Source organism: Gigantopelta aegis, chromosome 1, assembly GCF_016097555.1.
Source record: "Gigantopelta aegis isolate Gae_Host chromosome 1, Gae_host_genome, whole genome shotgun sequence".
Lineage (NCBI taxonomy): Eukaryota > Metazoa > Mollusca > Gastropoda > Neomphalida > Peltospiridae > Gigantopelta > Gigantopelta aegis.
Window position 1 is genome coordinate 45,921,575 of NC_054699.1, and position 18,842 is coordinate 45,940,416.

An 18,842-nucleotide genomic window follows, 5' to 3' on the forward strand; every position below is an offset into this window, starting at 1 on the left:
AATGTGGATCATTAAAACATCATTTTCTTGCAGGCGTTCGCCTATGACGGAAAGTCGCAGACTATTCGTGCCAAAGACCCTAGTAAGGAAGAATCCATCGGCAGAGTCTACCAGAAGGAACTCGCCTTTAGTGACGTCAAGGCCGTCAACATCATGTATCAGTGTGAGGGTAAGAAGCTTGTAATCTTATGTTCACAGGGGCGGATCCAATATTTGTTTTTGATTCTGTTTTTGGTGAGAGAGGGCTAAGGAAGAAAAGGGAACATGGACCAACTCAAAGAAAGGCATACCCAATGAAAAACAAAATTAAAAGCCAGACAAAAGGGATGACGGGTTCCATGGTGCCCCTGGATTCGTCTGTGGTTTAAAAGGGTTAATTGCACCAGGTTGATAATATGTGTAGTGCAAAAGGAAATGTTAGAAAAATGAGGCTTGTGAAAATTTTGATACAATCTTGGAAACAATGTTTAAACCTTGTAAATTTGACTCTTACCAAGATTTTGTTTTTAAAATCAGGTTCAGGATAGCCATTTTTTTATTTCAAGATGGCCACCATTTTGTTTTCAAATAGCAAAGATCGAGGTATGAAACGGATATTGTACATTCGGGTGTGTCTTGATCATTCATATTAGCATTACTGCCAAACAGCTATACAGCGTTCCTAACGAAATCACTACGCATTTTTATATGGATTACGACTAATATTGTTAGCTGAATGATGAAAAACATTGAGGCAAACTCATGTCTCCGTCATTTCCCCCTAATTCCAGTTAACTATGATATGGCCAGGAATTATATAACTGTTTATTTATTTCTCTCTTGTGTTTTTTCACACAGCGCTTTGTCCAAAGAATGTTCGCTGCAATGATGGTGGATTCGTAGACCAAAACTGCAAGTGTGTTTGCCGGGACGGAACTAAAAACTGTCAAGAGGGTGCAAGTGACGAGGACACGACAGATAGTAGGTTTCTTGCTCATCAACTGTCAGCTACAGGCACTGTAAAAGCACGTAGGCATTGGGAAGGGAGGGGCTGACTGAGATTGAGGGCGCGTAGCAAAGTTTCTAAGGGGTTCGGAGGTATGCTACGCAATAAAATGTTGCAAAATAGATGTTCTGAAATGCAAATTCCCGCATTCTACAAGTAACATTAATCTCTGATCTGCTAGAACCCTCTCCCCTGCTCCGCCGTGCCTGAGCTATAATGAACTATCTGAATGAAATAATAACACGTGTGTATCGTAATCCACAGTTTGAGTCTAGCATACTACTGGTACATCTAATTAAACATTGTCAGTTTATACATAGTCCAGTAGCCATCAGTTGAAATAATGTAGTTCAGGTGTTTTTAAACATTCTTTTCATGTCTTCTTTCTACAGGAAGTATTGCAACTGCTGTATATCTATTACTCCCCTACTAACACCCCCCCCCCCCCAAAAAAAAAAAAAACCCCCAAAAACCAAACAAACAAACAAACAAAATAAACAAACAAAAACAAAAACAAAACCCCACAAAATAAAACAAAAAACCTCATAACAACACCCCCCCCCAAAAAAAAAAAAAAAAAAAACAAACCCACAAAACAAAACAATCAAACCCCGTAATAAAGATTGATGAAATTTGTTAATTTTGACATAGTCTTACTGAGGAAACCGGCTATATTTTTTTTCCATTAGTAACAAAGGATATTTTATATGCACAATCCAACAGACAGAATAACACATACCACGGCCTTTGATATACCAGTCGTGGTGCGCTGGCTGGAACGAGTCTAAACAAGGAGTCACAGCGGCCGCATGCGTATATGTCCAATAGTCTCTGATCTAAACCGTGTGCTGGGGTGTCATTAAAGAAACCTTCCTTTCTTCCAGGTTCGTGTGTGAACGAGTACGACGACTGGCAGTGCACAATCTGGTCGCAGTCCGGAGAGTGTCAGCGCAATTCTAAGTTCATGAACGTGTACTGCAAGAAGGCTTGCCAGATCTGTGGCAAAACGGACGTCGACATCAGTGGTATGTTGAGCAACAGTTCGTATTAGCGAATAAAGAATAATTAAAGTTCCGTTACATTCATCACAACATAACTTCACCCCATTGGTCCAGATGTAGCAACGGGAGTTTGTTCATTTGTCGATTAACGTAAATATTACGTCATCAGGGAACGTCATATCTGATGACATCATTTTATATGGGCAAATAGTCTTATTGAGGGTAATTGTTTATGGACCAAAAATAATGAAAAATAAAATATGAAGTTTTAGTGTTATTATTAGCAAGTATTATTTACATTTAAATCTGGGTATGATAAAAAAAAAAAAATCATCAGCAAACTCTGTGAGAATGGCTTCGCCAATTCACACAGTTTGCATACGATTTTTTTTGTTCATACCCCGATGAACGTAAAAAGCCCAAAAACAATCCTTAATACATAGTTATACCTAATTAGTTAATGACATAGGATATCGGCTTTATCCTGTCACGGTAATTCGGTCTGAACAAGATAAAGCCGATATCCTATTATTTCTGTTATTTCAGCTACATTGTACGATGATCTAGAGGTCAAATGAGCTATTTTGTAATGTAGCTATGCGTATGACGTCACACGAGTGACGTCAAAAGTAATAGTCTACTGGTATACGTTTATGACTTTGCTTTAATTGGTCATCATACTCGGTCAATAGAAACAGTGGTTGCAGGATAAATGCACATACTGGCATTACAGTTGACAGTGGAAATTGGCCAGATAGTATGGCGCCGGAATAACACTTCAGTTGTTATTTGCTTTTCAATCAAACTGCCATTTTCCTTTCTTTTATTTCATTTACATATCTTTCCTTCCCAAGCACCGGCTTCGGTGGCGTCGTGGCAGGCCATCGGTCTACAGGCTGGTAGGTACTGGGTTCGGATCCCAGTCGAGGCATGGTGTTTTTAATCCAGATACCGACTCCAAACCCTGAGTGAGTGCTCCGCAAGGCACAATGGGTAGGTGTAAACCACTTGCACCGACCAGTGATCCATAACTGGTTCAACAAAGGCCATGGTTTGTGCTATCCTGCCTGTGGGAAGCGCAAATAAAAGATCCCTTGCTGCCTATCGGAAGAGTAGCCCATGTAGTGGCGACAGCGGGTTTCCTCTCAAAATCTGTGTGGTCCTGAACCATATGTCTGACGCCATATAACCGTAAATAAAATGTGTTGAGTGCGTCGTTAAATAAAACACTTCTTTCTTTCCTTCCCAAGCTGACTGTTTCCATCTTTTGACTCCATGTTCACATCCGATACCTTGTCTCTCCACCTGCAACAGGTGTATGACTCTTGTTGCTATGACATCACTTCAAAGAGTGTTTAATGATCACGTTTGGCATTAAAAGGCTCCTATAACTACTGCTACCTGCTATAGGCCTAATTCTCTACGATACTACCAGCGGTCGTTAGTTAGTGCCGTGGGCCAGAACCCATTGAGTTAATATTTATAAATAGTGCTAGATTGCAGCAACACAAACCTGGATGACATTAAATAGTTGTAGATAACAATACCTGGATGTAAATGGTACGCACTGTTCAACCCCTGCAATTAAAAAAGGGTCTACACCAAAAACTATTATGTTTTAACTAGTGTCTGGTTATTTAATATTAATTTTATTATACAGAGAGATAATTCTGGTTTACCTCATGTGCGATGATTTAATATTATTTTTCAGACAACCACTTCACGACGTGGGCGTGGCAGTGGTTTGGTATTTTCGCTAATATGATGCCAAAGGACTGGATCATAGGTGTTTTGTCAAACAATAGCCTGCGTAAAAAGGTCCTGGTCTATATGTAACATAATATTTATTCCCTTTGGAAATATTTTCCGGTGGAAGATTTATACTAGGAAATGCTAGCCACAGAATGACGAATTTTAACAGGATTTTAAAACTAAATTTTGAAACGAAATAAACCGAAATGTGATGGAAGAAACCGAATTTTGACCAAATGTTCAAACGGAATAAACCTAATTGTTGTAACTGACTGATTCGTAAAGATGATCAACGCGTTCTAGCAAACGCCCTGGCTTGATAGGATTGCTATCCTGCCATCCTAGGATCGTAGTTAGTGATTCGTAGCCCGGTATTTGACTCTAGCAACGCCGCTTGGCTAAATGGGTAGATGTGAAATTTAAAGTTTGGTTTGTTTAACTTAGAGTTATTAATCATCGGCTATTAGATGTCAAACATTTGGTAAATTTGAAGGAAACCCACTACATTTTTTCATTAGTAGCAAAGGATCTTTTATATGCATCATCTTACAGGATAACACATACCACGGCCTTTGGTATACCAATCGTGGTGCACTCGCTGGAACGAGAAGTAGCCCAATGGGTTCACCGACGGGGATCGATCCCAAATGGAGAGATGTATTCTTAACAATTGTTACCTCAAAGGTCATAAGAATAGGCTGTCCTGCCCAACGTCGTAGGCAGTGCATACAATACATCCCTCACTTTTAATTAATCAGAGTAACCTATGTGGTTACGGAGATATTCTTCACATATTAGGCCTATACCATTAGCATCTGTCCTGAACTATTACAGACAACCCAGGCATCGGTGGTGCGTGTCCTGGGCAGCATGCTTGGTCCTTAGTTTGACGTAAACATGAAAACAAGTTACATGACGGTGACAGTGATTATGAAAATGATTCCCCGGAAAATGAATCCACCGGAAAGTATTATAGCTTACATATAGTGGGTCACACACACAGAGCACTGCATACACTAGCACGTCACGCATGACGTATTAAAGCATAGTCTTAGCGTTCACTTAACACGTCATTGCCCATGTGACCTCTTGTCCTGACCTCAGCCATTTTCAAGAGACCGAGCGGCCGCGGTCGCTCATAGAACTGGTTTTTGCACCTAACGTTAAGTGAATGTCATGGGATAGATTACGATGGAAACTAATCGAATTGATCGCGAGCGTTCGCCCTCCTGGATTGTTCGTAACCAGCATAAATTTCGGTCTTTCCTTTGAAAACTGCTCAAATTCCCTATTTTCCATTTTCCGGTCATGGACGGAGGAGCACCAGCACCTGTGCCCAGGACAGGCGTGCGTTACAACAGATTGTTCTGAATGTGTTCTGAATGTGCACGTAAAAACCTATGACCTGGGCCCGTGCTTATAAAACTTAAAGTCCAGACTTTAACGTAATGCTATTTGAATGGCGTTGCCATGACATCAAAGTCTGGACTTTATTAAAGTCTAGACTTTAAGGTTTATAAGCACGGGGCCTGAGCTAACCTGGCCTAAAGCTGCTACCCCTCCACCACCCCACCTCACTTCGTCATACCCCACCCCACCGCACCCCACCCCACCCGACACCTTTTCTCGTACACCAATGCGATGGTTGTAAAACGTGAATGAAGGTACTAGGATCTTCCACAACTAAACTAAATGGGCGCTATTTCATATATTATTTTATGGGAGAGATACTAGGGTGAAACAGGTATCTGCACCCTGTCACCCTTAAACTATTTAAAGACATTCGTGGAACTGTTGAATGTGTTATTTCTATTGTTGGTTTGTTGTTCTTAATTTTGTTAGGTAATTTGTTTCGTTTTGATTGTTTGTTAGAGGTTAGTTTTGGTTTTGGTTTTGCTTGTTTATTTTTGTTTTTCCCCCTTTATTTTTGTCTGTCTAGGTTTTAGTTGTTGTTTTTGGTGTGGTATTTTGTGTTGTTTGTTTTTTGTTTATTTTGGTTTTTGGTTTTGGTGGTGGTGGGTGGGGTGTTTTCTGTTTGTTTTTGATTTTTTCTCGTTTCATTTTTGTTAAAATCTAGCAATCGAGGTTAATTATTAAAATATATATTATTTAGATTCCCTCCCCCATCCTGCCTTGTTCGTATGCACTACCCTCACGATCCAACCTCCCAAGCAGTATTATCTGTTATTGTCAATGTTCTTCAGCGTATGACGCTTACGTGTGGATATACGAAATAGTCAGTAGTATTATCTCTGTCGTGTTGCACGTGTCATTTCTCACCAATATTACATTATGAAGCAGATAAACATTAAATATAAATCATATATATTACAACCCATAATATATTAAAAATAAATCTAACTTTACGAAAATTGTCATTTGTGGCAGCCATTTTGAATTCTTGCCATTAACCGATATCAAACGTGATACGTCAAACATTCCATCAGATTTAGATTCTACGGGCAAAATGGCAATAGAGACTTTTAAGGACAAAGTTAAAGTTTGCCCAACTCTGATAAAGGGTTTGATTTACTAAAGGTTAATTGTCACTTCTATGATTGACAGCTGTGAGTTGTTGAGAAGATATAAATACGGTATACTAATGAAAGTAATGCACGAATGGCCTAAAAATAACGATAGCCTTTCAGGATATGGAATTATTTAAAGGTATAGGAACTGTAAATTTGATATTTGACACCTTCAGTGAAAATGAAATAATTAAAATAGCAACAGATTGAAAATTGTAAGTAAAGACAATGTGACGCCATACAGGAGGGCAATAAATGCAAATTAACATCTCATCATTTTGCTGACAATTGTGAATCTGTTGCTATTTTAACTTACAATTGTAAATCTATTAATCTATCAAAGCTACAGTCCTCATACTGTTTTGCACTATTCCATATGCAGTAGGGTTATCGTGTTTAGGGGCCACCCGGTTTATAAATACTGTCTTGCATTATTCCATATGCAGTAGGGTTATCGTGTTTAGGGGCCACCCGGTTTATAAATACTGTCTTGCATTATTCCATATGCAGTAGGGTTATCGTGTTATGGGGCCACCCGGTTTATAAATACTGTCTTGCATTATTCCATATGCAGTAGGGTTATCGTGTTTAGGGGCCACCCGGTTTATAAATACTGTCTTGCATTATTCCATATGCAGTAGGGTTATCGTGTTTAGGGGCCACCCGGTTTATAAATACTGTTTTGCATTATTCCATATGCATAGGGTTATCGTGTTTAGGGGCCACCCGGTTTATAAATACTGTCTTGCATTATTCCATATGCAGTAAGGTTATCGTGTTTAGGGGCCACCCGGTTTATAAATACTGTCTTGCATTATTCCATATGCAGTAGGGTTATCGTGTTTAGGGGCCACCCGGTTTATAAATACTGTCTTGCACTATTCCATATGCAGTAGGGTTATCGTGTTATCGTGTTTAGGGGCCACCCGGTTTATAAATACTGTTTTGCACTATTCCATATGCAGTAGGGTTATCGTGTTTAGGGGCCACCCGGTTTATAAATACTGTTTTGCACTATTCCATATGCAGTAGGGTTATCGTGTTTAGGGGCCACCCGGTTTATAAATACTGGCTTGCACTATTCCATATGCAGTAGGGTTATCGTGTTATCGTGTTTAAGGGCCACCCGGTTTATAAATACTGTTTTGCACTATTCCATATGCAGTAGGGTTATCGTGTTTAGGGGCCACCCGGTTTATAAATACTGTTTTGCACTATTCCATATGCAGTAGGGTTATCGTGTTTAGGGGCCACCCGGTTTATAAATACTGTCTTGCACTATTCCATATGCAGTAGGGTTATCGTGTTTAGGGGCCACCCGGTTTATAAATACTGTCTTGCATTATTCCATATGCAGTAGGGTTATCGTGTTATGGGGCCACCCGGTTTATAAATACTGTTTTGCACTATTCCATATGCAGTAGGGTTATCGTGTTTAGGGGCCACCCGGTTTATAAATACTGTATTGCACTATTCCATATGCAGTAGGGTTATCGTGTTTAGGGGCCACCCGGTTTATAAATACTGTCTTGCATTATTCCATATGCAGTAGGGTTATCGTGTTTAGGGGCCACCCGGTTTATAAATACTGTCTTGCATTATTCCATATGCAGTAGGGTTATCGTGTTTAGGGGCCACCCGGTTTATAAATACTGTCTTGCATTATTCCATATGCAGTAGGGTTATCGTGTTTAGGGGCCACCCGGTTTATAAATACTGTCTTGCACTATTCCATATGCAGTAGGGTTATCGTGTTTAGGGGCCACCCGGTTTATAAATACTGTCTTGCACTATTCCATATGCAGTAGGGTTATCGTGTTTAGGGGCCACCCGGTTGATAAATACTGTCTTGCATTATTCCATATGCAGTAGGGTTATCGTGTTATCGTGTTATCGTGTTTAGGGGCCACCCGGTTGATAAATACTGTCTTGCATTATTCCATATGCAGTAGGGTTATCGTGTTATCGTGTTATCGTGTTTAGGGGCCACCCGGTTGATAAATACTGTCTTGCATTATTCCATATGCAGTAGGGTTATCGTGTTATCGTGTTATCGTGTTTAGGGGCCACCCGGTTGATAAAGGATTGCTTAAAGGGACAGACCCTAGTTTCAGCCCATGAAAATGGACACTAAGTTTAGTTAATCTATAAACCTGTAACATATTTTTTTATAAAGTTACAATTGAGTGAAACATGAGTCTGTGACTTTGAAATGGTGAAATAGCCTCTAAACATAAAGTAAAACTGTTACTTCTCGTACGCACGTGAATTTTTTTTAGAATATTAGAAATGCATTTTTTGACACCAGGATGACCAAAAACACTTCGAATGTATGGAAATGGATAATCCAAACAATAAAATCTAAGTAAAGTATGCTTTTAGTTATCAAAAACGGCTCTAATAGTAAAAAAATATCTGAGTGTTAAAAAACTAGGGTATGCCCCATTAACTGATTGATTTACTAGTAGACTGAAAAACACTCATATGTCAAGATTTTAATTCAGAACAGATAATGGATTTCTGTATGTAATGTTCTTGTATGTTTACGAATAATGATAAAGTGCATTGTATATACCAGGTTTTGTGATTATCTTGTGGTACCTTTGTGTTTGCTTTGGTATCGACCAACACAGCCTAACGTAAATGACACAGTATTTAATAGTAAACATTTTATTATATAGGCCATGGACTTGAGATATCAGATAAGCGTTTAACACGGTCTTTAATTTTATCAGTCATGGCATAAATATGATAATGTTGGTGGTGGTGTTGGGTGGCGGTGGTGGTGATGATGGTGGTAATGATGCTGATGATGATGATGACGACGACGAAGACGATGATGATGATGGCAATAATTCCTAATAATAATTTTCGAATAATAAAAACAATAACAATTATGATTATGATTATGATTCTTCTTCTTCTTCTTATTGTTATTGTTATTGTTATGATGATGATGATGATGATGATGATTATTATTATTGTTATGATTATGATTATGACTATGATTATAATTATGATTATGATTATTATTAGTATTATTAATAATAATTAATTAATGTTCTATATTTATAATTTTTAAAATTGATTTTAACTAGTATTATTGGTTAACAGTACTTGTAAAATATGAACTCGTCCGAGAACGTTGTTCGTTTTACATGGATATTATTCGCTTAATTTGATTAATTAATTTTGACTGTTGTGTTTGTCAAACAGGAGTCTGTAAAGACATGTACTCCGCCGAGAAGTGTTCAACATGGCGGACACTTGGCGAGTGTGCCACCAACAAATGGTGGATGGAGAGGAACTGCAAGAAGACGTGTAACACCTGCCAGAAAGAGACAGACCAAGAGGAAAGTACGAACACTGGTTTCAAGTCATCTTAGTGGCCTCAGACCACAGTTACTTACACCTGGTCTTTCCGTGTAGTCAAACATTAGGTCATTGGTAGTTTACAAGAAACGTTTAGTACTCTAACGAGGTCATTGGTATACTACAAGACACTTTTAGCACTCGTATTAGGTCAGTGGTATATTACAAGAAACTTTTAGCACTCGAACGAGGTCATTGGTATATTACAAGTAACTTTTAGCACTCGAACGAGGTCATTGGTATATTACAAGACACTTTTAGCATTCGTATTTTACAAGAAACTTTTAGATTCGTATTAGGTCATTCGTATTTTACAAGAAACATTTAGCACTCCAACGAGGTCATTGGTATATTACAAGTAACTTTTAGCACTCGAACGAGGTCATTGGTATATTACAAGTAACTTTTAGCATTCGTATTAGGTCATTCGTATTTTACAAGAAACTTTTAGCATTCGTATTAGGTCATTCGTATTTTACAAGAAACATTTAGCACTCCAACGAGGTCATTGGTATATTACAAGACACTTTTAGCATTCGTATTAGTTCATTGGTATTTTACAAGAAACTTTTAGCACTCGTATTAGGTCATTGGTATTTTACAAGAAACCTTTAGCACTCGTATTAGGTCATTCGTATTTTACAAGAAACATTTAGCACTCCAACGAGGTCATTGGTATATTACAAGACACTTTTAGCACTCTCACTAGGTCAATGGTATATCACAAGACACTTTTAGCACTCTTACTAGGTCATGTATATTACAAGATACTTTAGCACCCTCACTAGGTCCTTAGTATATTACAAGACACTTTTAGAACGCTCACTGGGTCATGTATATTACAAGACACTTTTAGAACGCTCAGTAGGTCATGTATATTACAAGACACTTTTTGAACGCTCACTGGGTCATTTATCTTTTTCAAGAAACATTTAGCACTCTCATTAGGTCCTTGGTATTTTACAACAAAAAAGCCCCAAACATTTCCGCGTACCACGCCCACGCGGCGCCAAAACCCACATGCATGGAATGCGGCCCTAAATAATACTAACACAAGAGGTTCTTACACATACAGTAGTCTTTATAAGAAGAAGGAACCAAAATAGTCAGTTTGTTAAAGCAGTAGTTCATTGTACACATTTGCATAAGTTCGTTAATAATGCAGATGAAGACATAATGGGACTTTTACGATCAGTTCGTTCTATGCAGTACTTCGTTCTAAGCATGTTCGTTATAAGTGTACGTTTCTGCAATTGCAGCCAAGTGTGAGAACAGCAATTCTGACGCGGAGTGCACGCAGTGGGCGAACGAGGGCGAGTGTCAGATTAACCCCTCGTGGATGGTCGAGAACTGCCGGAAAGCGTGCCGCATGTGTCATACCACTTACGTCCCAGACCCGGATGACGGAGACGAAGACGGAGGTACCCTTTCAAATATGTTTTATTCAAACTCTCTCTCTCTCTCTCTCTCTCTCTCTCTCTCTCTCTCTCTCTCTCTCTCTCTCTCTCTCTCTCTCTCTCTCTCTCTCTCTCTCTCTGTATTATGTCTCGTTTTTTTGTTTTGTTTAAGCCACGTCTTGTATCGTAGCTGTAACGTCTTGTTTTTGTTTGACTGAATTCAGGGTCTGATGTGTGCGATAACAAACACAACGACAAGGCGGCTTGTGTAAGGTGGGCTCGACGGGGGGAGTGTGAAAAGAACCCCACCTGGATGGTACCAAACTGCAGGAAGGCGTGTGGAAAATGTATGGATAGTAAGTTTTCAGATACTATTGCTGCTGCGGCTGCTACTGCTGCTGCTACTACTGTTACTACTACTACTACTACTACTACTACTACTACTACTACTACTACTACCACTACTACTACTACTACTACTACTACTCCTACTACTCCTACTACTACTACTGCTACTACTACTACTACTACTGCTACTGCTGCTACTACTAATGTTGTTGCTACTACTACTACTACCACCACCACCACCACCACCACCACCACCACTACTACTACTACTACTACTACTACTACTACTACTACTACTACTATGATTACTATTACTACTACTACTACTGCTACTACTACTACTGCTTCTGCTACTACAAGCACTACTACTACTTCCACTATTACTATGCTACTATTAGTTTAGTAAGTAACTACTACTGATATTACTATTATCAATACTAATACTACTACAACTAAGCTACAGTTACTATGTAACTAATACTAATACTGCTACTGTTTCTAGTACTACTACTACTACTACTACTACTACTACTACTACTATGACTAATACTACTACTACTCCTCTATTACTACTACTGCTAATGCTAATGCTACTACTAATGTTACTGCTACTACTCCTACAAATAATGCCAGTACTATTATTACTGATACTACTACTACTATTACATTCACTGTTAAAAATACTTTTGTTTTTTGTTTATATTTGCAGGCCAGTGTAAAAATATTTACGAAGACCGGCAGTGTGAGATTTGGTCATCAGAAAACGAATGTAAGAAGAATCCTTCGTGGATGAAGATAAACTGCGCGTTGTCTTGTAAAGTCTGTTCCCCCGATGATGGAACTGGAACCGGTACTGGAACCGGAACCGACACCGGAACCGGAACTGGAACTGGAACTGGAACTGGAACAGGAACAGGAACTGGAACAGGTAATACATGTTCTTCATAATGATTATCTTAAATTGTCCAACTATTATTACCGTTATAAGAAGTAGTATTTGAGTAGTTTTTATATTACTGGAATTGGAACCTGTACTGGAACAGAAACCGGAACTGGAACTGGAACTGGAACTGGAATTGGAACCGGTACTGGAGCTAGTACTGGTACTGGAACTGATACAGGTAATACGTAATGATTATCGTAAGTGTCTAACGATGATTAAGAGCATATGTAGGAATTTTAGCTGGGGCGGTGGGTATCTACACTGTGGCAAGCAAAGTTTACATGGACACGAGTAATGCTCCACCAAACAATAATTGTTAAAATATGGTATATCCCTGTCAAGACAGTACTGAATGTTGGTATAGTGCATGGTCACAAGGAGTGGTGGACTGTGAACTTCATGCTATTCGTATCCTTTTGAGTACCATTCAATTTCGACAAACTCTTGTATATGGTTTCTGCCATCAGTTACCAAATAATCTTCTTGTTAAAAAACAAAAAAACTGTTTGCAAAATGTCATTTGGAGGCAGAAATCCAAATAAATGAAGCAAGAAAGGTATGTTGTATTATTCTGCAGAGTATCTACTCTTCAGAAGAAACAGCTAAATATCATGAACCAGAATGGCTGTCCAAAAGAAACAGCTAACTCTCGTGAACCAGAGTGGCTGCCCTACAAAAGAAACAGCTAACTCTCATGAACCAGAGTGGCTGTCCTACAGAAGAAACAGCTAACTCATGAACCAGAGTGGCTGTCCTACAGAAGAAACAGCTAACTCTCATGAACCAGAGTGGCTGGCCTACAGAAAAAACAGCTAACTCGCATGAACCAGAGCGGCTGTCCTACAGAAGAACAAACATCTACCTGTCATGAATATGCTGCCAACATGACTTTTACCTTGTATTCTGTGGGGCGTATTTTTAATACGGACACGGGTTTAAACATATCCAATGATCTATTATTTTTTAGCATTGTTTTCCAAGAAGACAACAAGAAGTTGTCAAATTGCCAACAGTATTTTCGTTTAACTACATACATACATACATACATACATACATACATGCAGATCTCGACGTGAAAGAAATTAAGTAAAATGATTAAATACTCCCCATACGTAGATTAGGAGGAGCCTTTTAGATCTTACCATACTGATATCATGTAAATTCACATGCTAAGAGCAACTAAACATCACTCTCCTTGAACTAGTCCCAGGCGAGTGATGGTGAGCGAGAGTGATAGCTCGCCTTAAATGGCGAGGTCTCTACATGTATATACATCGCTGCATGTATGTTGAAAGCACACCATCGGCCTTGGTTGCGCAGTGGTTAAGCCATAGGACTACAGGCTGGTGGGTACAGGGTTCGCAATCCGGTACCGGCTCCAGCCCAGAGCGAGTTCTTAAGGGCTCAGTGGGTAGGTGTAAGGCCACTACATCCTCTTCTCTATCACTAACCACTAACCAACTGTCCTGGACAGACAGTCCAGATAGCTGAGATGTGCCCAGGACAGCGTGCTTGAACCTTAATTGGATATAAACACGAAAATAAGTGGAAATGAAAGCACATCTGTTCATGCTTCAGTGATTTTCACCGTCTTCCTGTCAAGTTACAAATTTGTGTTAAATATCTGCAGGTTCATGCTTCAGTGATTTTCTCTGTCTTCCAATCTATTTACAAGTTTGTGTTAAATATCTGCAGGTTCATGCTTCAGTGATTTTCTCTGTCTTCTTATCTAGTTACAAGTTTGTGTAAAATGTCTTCAGATTCATGCTTCAGTGATTTTCACCGTTGTCCTATCTAGTTAAAAGTTTGTGTAAAATGTCTTCAGATTCATGCTTCAGTGATTTTCACCGTCTTCCTATCTGGTTATACGTTTGTGTTAAATATCTGCAGGTTCGTGCATCAATGATCACAACAACGTGGAATGCGAGCTCTGGGCCAAGAATGACCACTGCAACATCAACCCCAGCTGGATGCACAGCCACTGCAAGAGATCGTGCAACCTGTGCAGCGATGTCGATGACGAAGACACACCAGACACTGGAGGTAAGTCGTCCAGTCTCAGAAGATACGACCGATCTCATACCTGTTTATGTCTTACACGCGTGTGACTACACACATACAATACTTAAACACCTGTTTACGACTTACACGCGTGTGACTACATACATTTACAATGCTTAAACACCTGTTTACGTCTTACACGCTTATGACTACATACATTTACAATGCTTAAACACCTGTTTACGACTTACACGCTTGTGACTACATACATTTACAATGCTTAAACACCTGTTTACGACTTACACGCTTGTGACTACATACAGTTACAATGCTTAAACACCTGTTACGACCGATCTCATACCTGTTTATGTCTTACACGCGTGTGACTACACACATATACAATGCTTAAACACCTGTTGATGTCTTACACGCTTGTGACTACATACATTTACAATGCTTAAACACCTGTTGATGTCTTACACGCTTGTGACTACATACATTTACAATGCTTAAACACCTGTTGATGTCTTACACGCTTGTGACTACATACATTTACAATGCTTAAACACCTGTTTATGTCTTACACGCTTGTGACTACATACATTTACAATGCTTAAACACCTGCGGTTAAGAAAAACAGACTTCATAAATTCGACCCAGAAACTCCTCGGCCGACTACATAACATAGAACAAAACCTTTTCGATAACAATGATAGTATTGACAATAACTCACGGGCGGTTCAAGATTTTCTTAAATTAGGTGTGTTTGGGCATTGGTCCCAAAGATCTAAATAGGGCAATGTGAGCTTGACGAAGACAAATGGGCCGATCTCCAAAAAGGATCTGTTGTGGTACGGGGGTATGCTGCTAAGAAAATTCTGAAATAAATGTGTTTGAAGAGACGTGTGTTCAAAGGAATGTAGTGTTGTGGGTTATGGATGATGAATTTAAAAAAAGAAAAAAAAGAAAGAAAAATGTAATTAAGAAAGGCACTTCAAACGGTCGTGGAGGAGGAGGGGAAAGGTCGATGGAACCCCAGTGACTTAATTTAATGCTTCAACTCAAATGAAAAAAAGAAGAAGTTTGTTTTATTTAACGACGCCACTAGGGCACATTGATTTTTTATCTTATCATCAGCTATTGGACGTCAAACATATGGTCATTCTGACACTGTTGTTTAGAGGAAACCCGCTGTCGCCACATAGGCTACTCTTTTACGACAGGCAGCAAGGGATCTTTTATTTGCGCTTCCCACAGGCAGGATAGCACAAACCATGGCCTTTGTTGAACCAGTTATGGATCACTGGTCGGTGCAAGTGGTTTACACCTACCCATTGAGCCTTGCGGAGCACTCACTCAGAATTTGGAGTCAGTATCTGGATTAAAAATCCCATGCCTCGACTGGGATGCGAACCCAGTACCTACCAGCCTGTAGACCGATGGCCTAATCACGACGCCACCGAGGCCGGTCTCAACTCAAAGGATGTCCAAGCTGCTGTGCTGGGCATGCAACTCAGCTGGTTGGATTGCGATGGACATTCCTAATATCCGTAGACGACCTAGTTTTATTTGAGTCATGTCAAACGTATCTTCATCCAAGATAAGATAACCCATGTCACGACTTTCGATATTCATATAGCCAAGATAAGAAAACCCATGTACCACGACTTTTGATATGCATGTATTCAAGATAAGATAACATGTCACGACTTTTGATACGCATATAGCTAAGATAAGATAACCCATGTTACAACTTTTAATACGCATATAGCTAAGATAAGATAACCCATGTCACGACTTTTGATACGCATATTGCTAAGATAAGATAACCCATGTCACGACTTTTGATATGCATGTAATCAAGATAAGATAACATGTCACAACTTTTGATATGCTTAGAGTTAAGATAAGATAACCCATGTCACGACTTTTGATCTGCATGTAATCAAGATAAGATAGCATGTCACGACTTTTGATATGCTTATAGTTAAGATAAGATAACCCATGTCACGACTTTTGATATGCATGTAGCCAAGATAAGATAACCCATGCCACGACTTTTGATATGCATGTAGCCAAGATAAGATAACCCATGTCACGACTTTTGATATGCATGTAGCCAAGATAAGATAACCCATGTCACGACTTTTGATATGCATGTAGCCAAGATAAGATAACTCATGTCAAGACTTTTGATATGCATGTAGCCAAGATAAGATAACCCATGACACGACTTTTGATATGCATGTAGCCAAGATAAGATAACCCATGCCACGACTTTTGATATGCATGTAGCCAAGATAAGATAACCCATGTCACGACTTTTGATATGCATGTAGCCAAGATAAGATAACCCATGTCACGACTTTTGATATGCATGTATCCAAGATAAGATAACCCATGTCACGACTTTTGATATGCATGTAGCCAAGATAAGATAACATGTCACGACTTTTGATATGCTTATAGTTAAGATAAGATAACCCATGCCACGAATTTTGATATGCATGTAGCCAAGATAAGATAACCCATGTCACGACTTTTGATATGCATGTAGCCAAGATAAGATAACCCATGCCACGACTTTTGATATGCATGTAGCCAAGATAAGATAACCCATGCCACGACTTTTGATATGCATGTAGCCAAGATAAGATAACCCATGTCACGACTTTTGATATGCATGTAGCCAAGATAAGATAACCCATGTCACGACCTTTTTATATTTATACTTACACTTATTTGGAGGCTATCTACTAAATTCGATGCATCACTGACCAAAATGGTGGCTGATGCTATTCCATATTTTGAACTTGTGCATACCTTTTCATCTGTTTGGTGAAACTCTTGGACATTTATCATTTTCTCCACGCTTCGGATATCAACGCTTGTAACCAGCTGTTAACTTTTAGCTTTATAATCCACATAACCACTGCTTGACTTAAATCTCGTAATCAGCGCATAACTCCAACTTCACTATCGCTTCCGATTTGATCTTTGTCTTGCGTTCTTCATCTAATGACACGTTTTTTGAATGCTCCAATGCTCCAAGCAGACGCTTCAAAGTGTGGTTCTTTATAAGGTAAACATTTTTCTTGCTTGTATACCATACTATCTTATCAGAAAGCAATAATTCTTACATACAGTTCCATATGTCGGTATTTTCCTTTAAAACGGAAACCTTTACAGCTAAAATAATAAATACATTTCCTTTATATTCCCCCTCTTCTGCTCCTACCTCCCTCTCTGTCTCCCTCTCCCTCTTTGTATCTCTCTCTCTCTCTCTCTCTCTCTCTCTCTCTCTCTCTCTCTCTCTCTCTCTCTCTGTCTGTCTGTCTGTCTCTCTCTCTCTCTCTCTCTCTCTCTCTCTCTCTCTCTCTCTCTCTCTCTCTCTCTCTCTCTCTCTCTCTCTCTCTCTCTCTCTCTCTCTCTCTCTCTCTCTCTCTCTCTCTCTCTCTCTCTCTCTCTCTCTCTCTCTCTCTCGATTTGTTCCTCTCACCTCTCTCTGTGCCTTAGTCTTTCTTTTTAGCTATCGCTGTCTCCCACTTCCTCCATCCCAAACTCGCATGCGCCCCACTCTGACCCTGAATGCTTTGAGAGTTGGTGTTGTGACAAAACAGATCAGGCAACTTACCCTGGTGCAATGTTACACCGAAAAAACCATTTAACAAACTATTTTTAATTCAAACCTTTAAGAATTCGAACACCTAAGACCTAACAAAACAACACTCTCGGGACACACATGCCAATAAGCAACATGCCTCAAACGTCACAATTTTGTATTGTAACTTTAATGTCTATTTCTTTTCTCTTTTATTCAGAATCCAGTGTGTGTGAAAACACACACAGTGACGAGGCGGCCTGTGATGGGTGGGCTCGACGGGGGGAATGTATAAAGAACCCCACCTGGATGATACCAAACTGCAGAAGGCGTGTGGGAAATGTATGGTTGGTAAGTTTTATGATACTGCTGCAGCTGCTACTGCTGCTACTACTACTAGCATTACTACTACGACTACTACTACTACTACTACTACTACTACTACATCTACGACTACATCTACTACTACTACCACTACTACTATTACCACTGCTACTACTACTACTACTACTACTACTACATTTACTACTATTACCACTGCTACTACTACTACTACTACTTTTGTTACTACTACTACTACTACTGCTCTACTACCATTGCTGTTACTAGTACGACCACTATGATCACTACTGCTACTGCTACCACCACTACAACTAGTAGTAGTACTGCTGCTATTCCTACTCTCCCCTTTCTCTCTCTCACTCTCTCTGTTTCTCTCTCTATCTTGCTCTCTCACACACATACGCGCGCGTGCACACACAGGCGCACACTCACACACACAGGCACACACTCACACACACACACACACACACACACACACACACACACACACTCATTTTCTGTCTCTGGCTGTGTGTGTCTCCATATTTTTATGTTAATCTTCACATTTTAGTTTATTACATCGTTTATGTATG

General features: G+C 39.4%; 1 protein-coding gene across 4 annotated transcripts in view; it reads left to right on the forward strand.

Annotated features, from left to right (window-relative positions):
• Positions 1–18,842, forward strand: part of LOC121375907 (zinc metalloproteinase nas-14-like) — a 29,614-nt gene that overhangs the window by 9,676 nt on the left and 1,096 nt on the right. For 2 of the 4 annotated variants that reach the window (XM_041503636.1, XM_041503612.1), the window contains 10 exons: positions 34–169; positions 838–960; positions 1,870–2,010; positions 3,698–3,772; positions 9,483–9,623; positions 10,898–11,059; positions 11,260–11,391; positions 12,093–12,311; positions 14,217–14,369; positions 18,149–18,279. In XM_041503636.1, the coding sequence (XP_041359570.1) occupies positions 34–169; positions 838–960; positions 1,870–2,010; positions 3,698–3,772; positions 9,483–9,623; positions 10,898–11,059; positions 11,260–11,391; positions 12,093–12,311; positions 14,217–14,369; positions 18,149–18,279 (1,413 nt within the window). Of the gene's footprint in view, positions 1–33; positions 170–837; positions 961–1,869; positions 2,222–3,697; positions 3,773–9,482; positions 9,624–10,897; positions 11,060–11,259; positions 11,392–12,092; positions 12,312–14,216; positions 14,370–18,148; positions 18,280–18,842 lie in introns of those variants that run through there. The other 2 variants (XM_041503619.1, XM_041503627.1) reach the window with 2 other exon arrangements.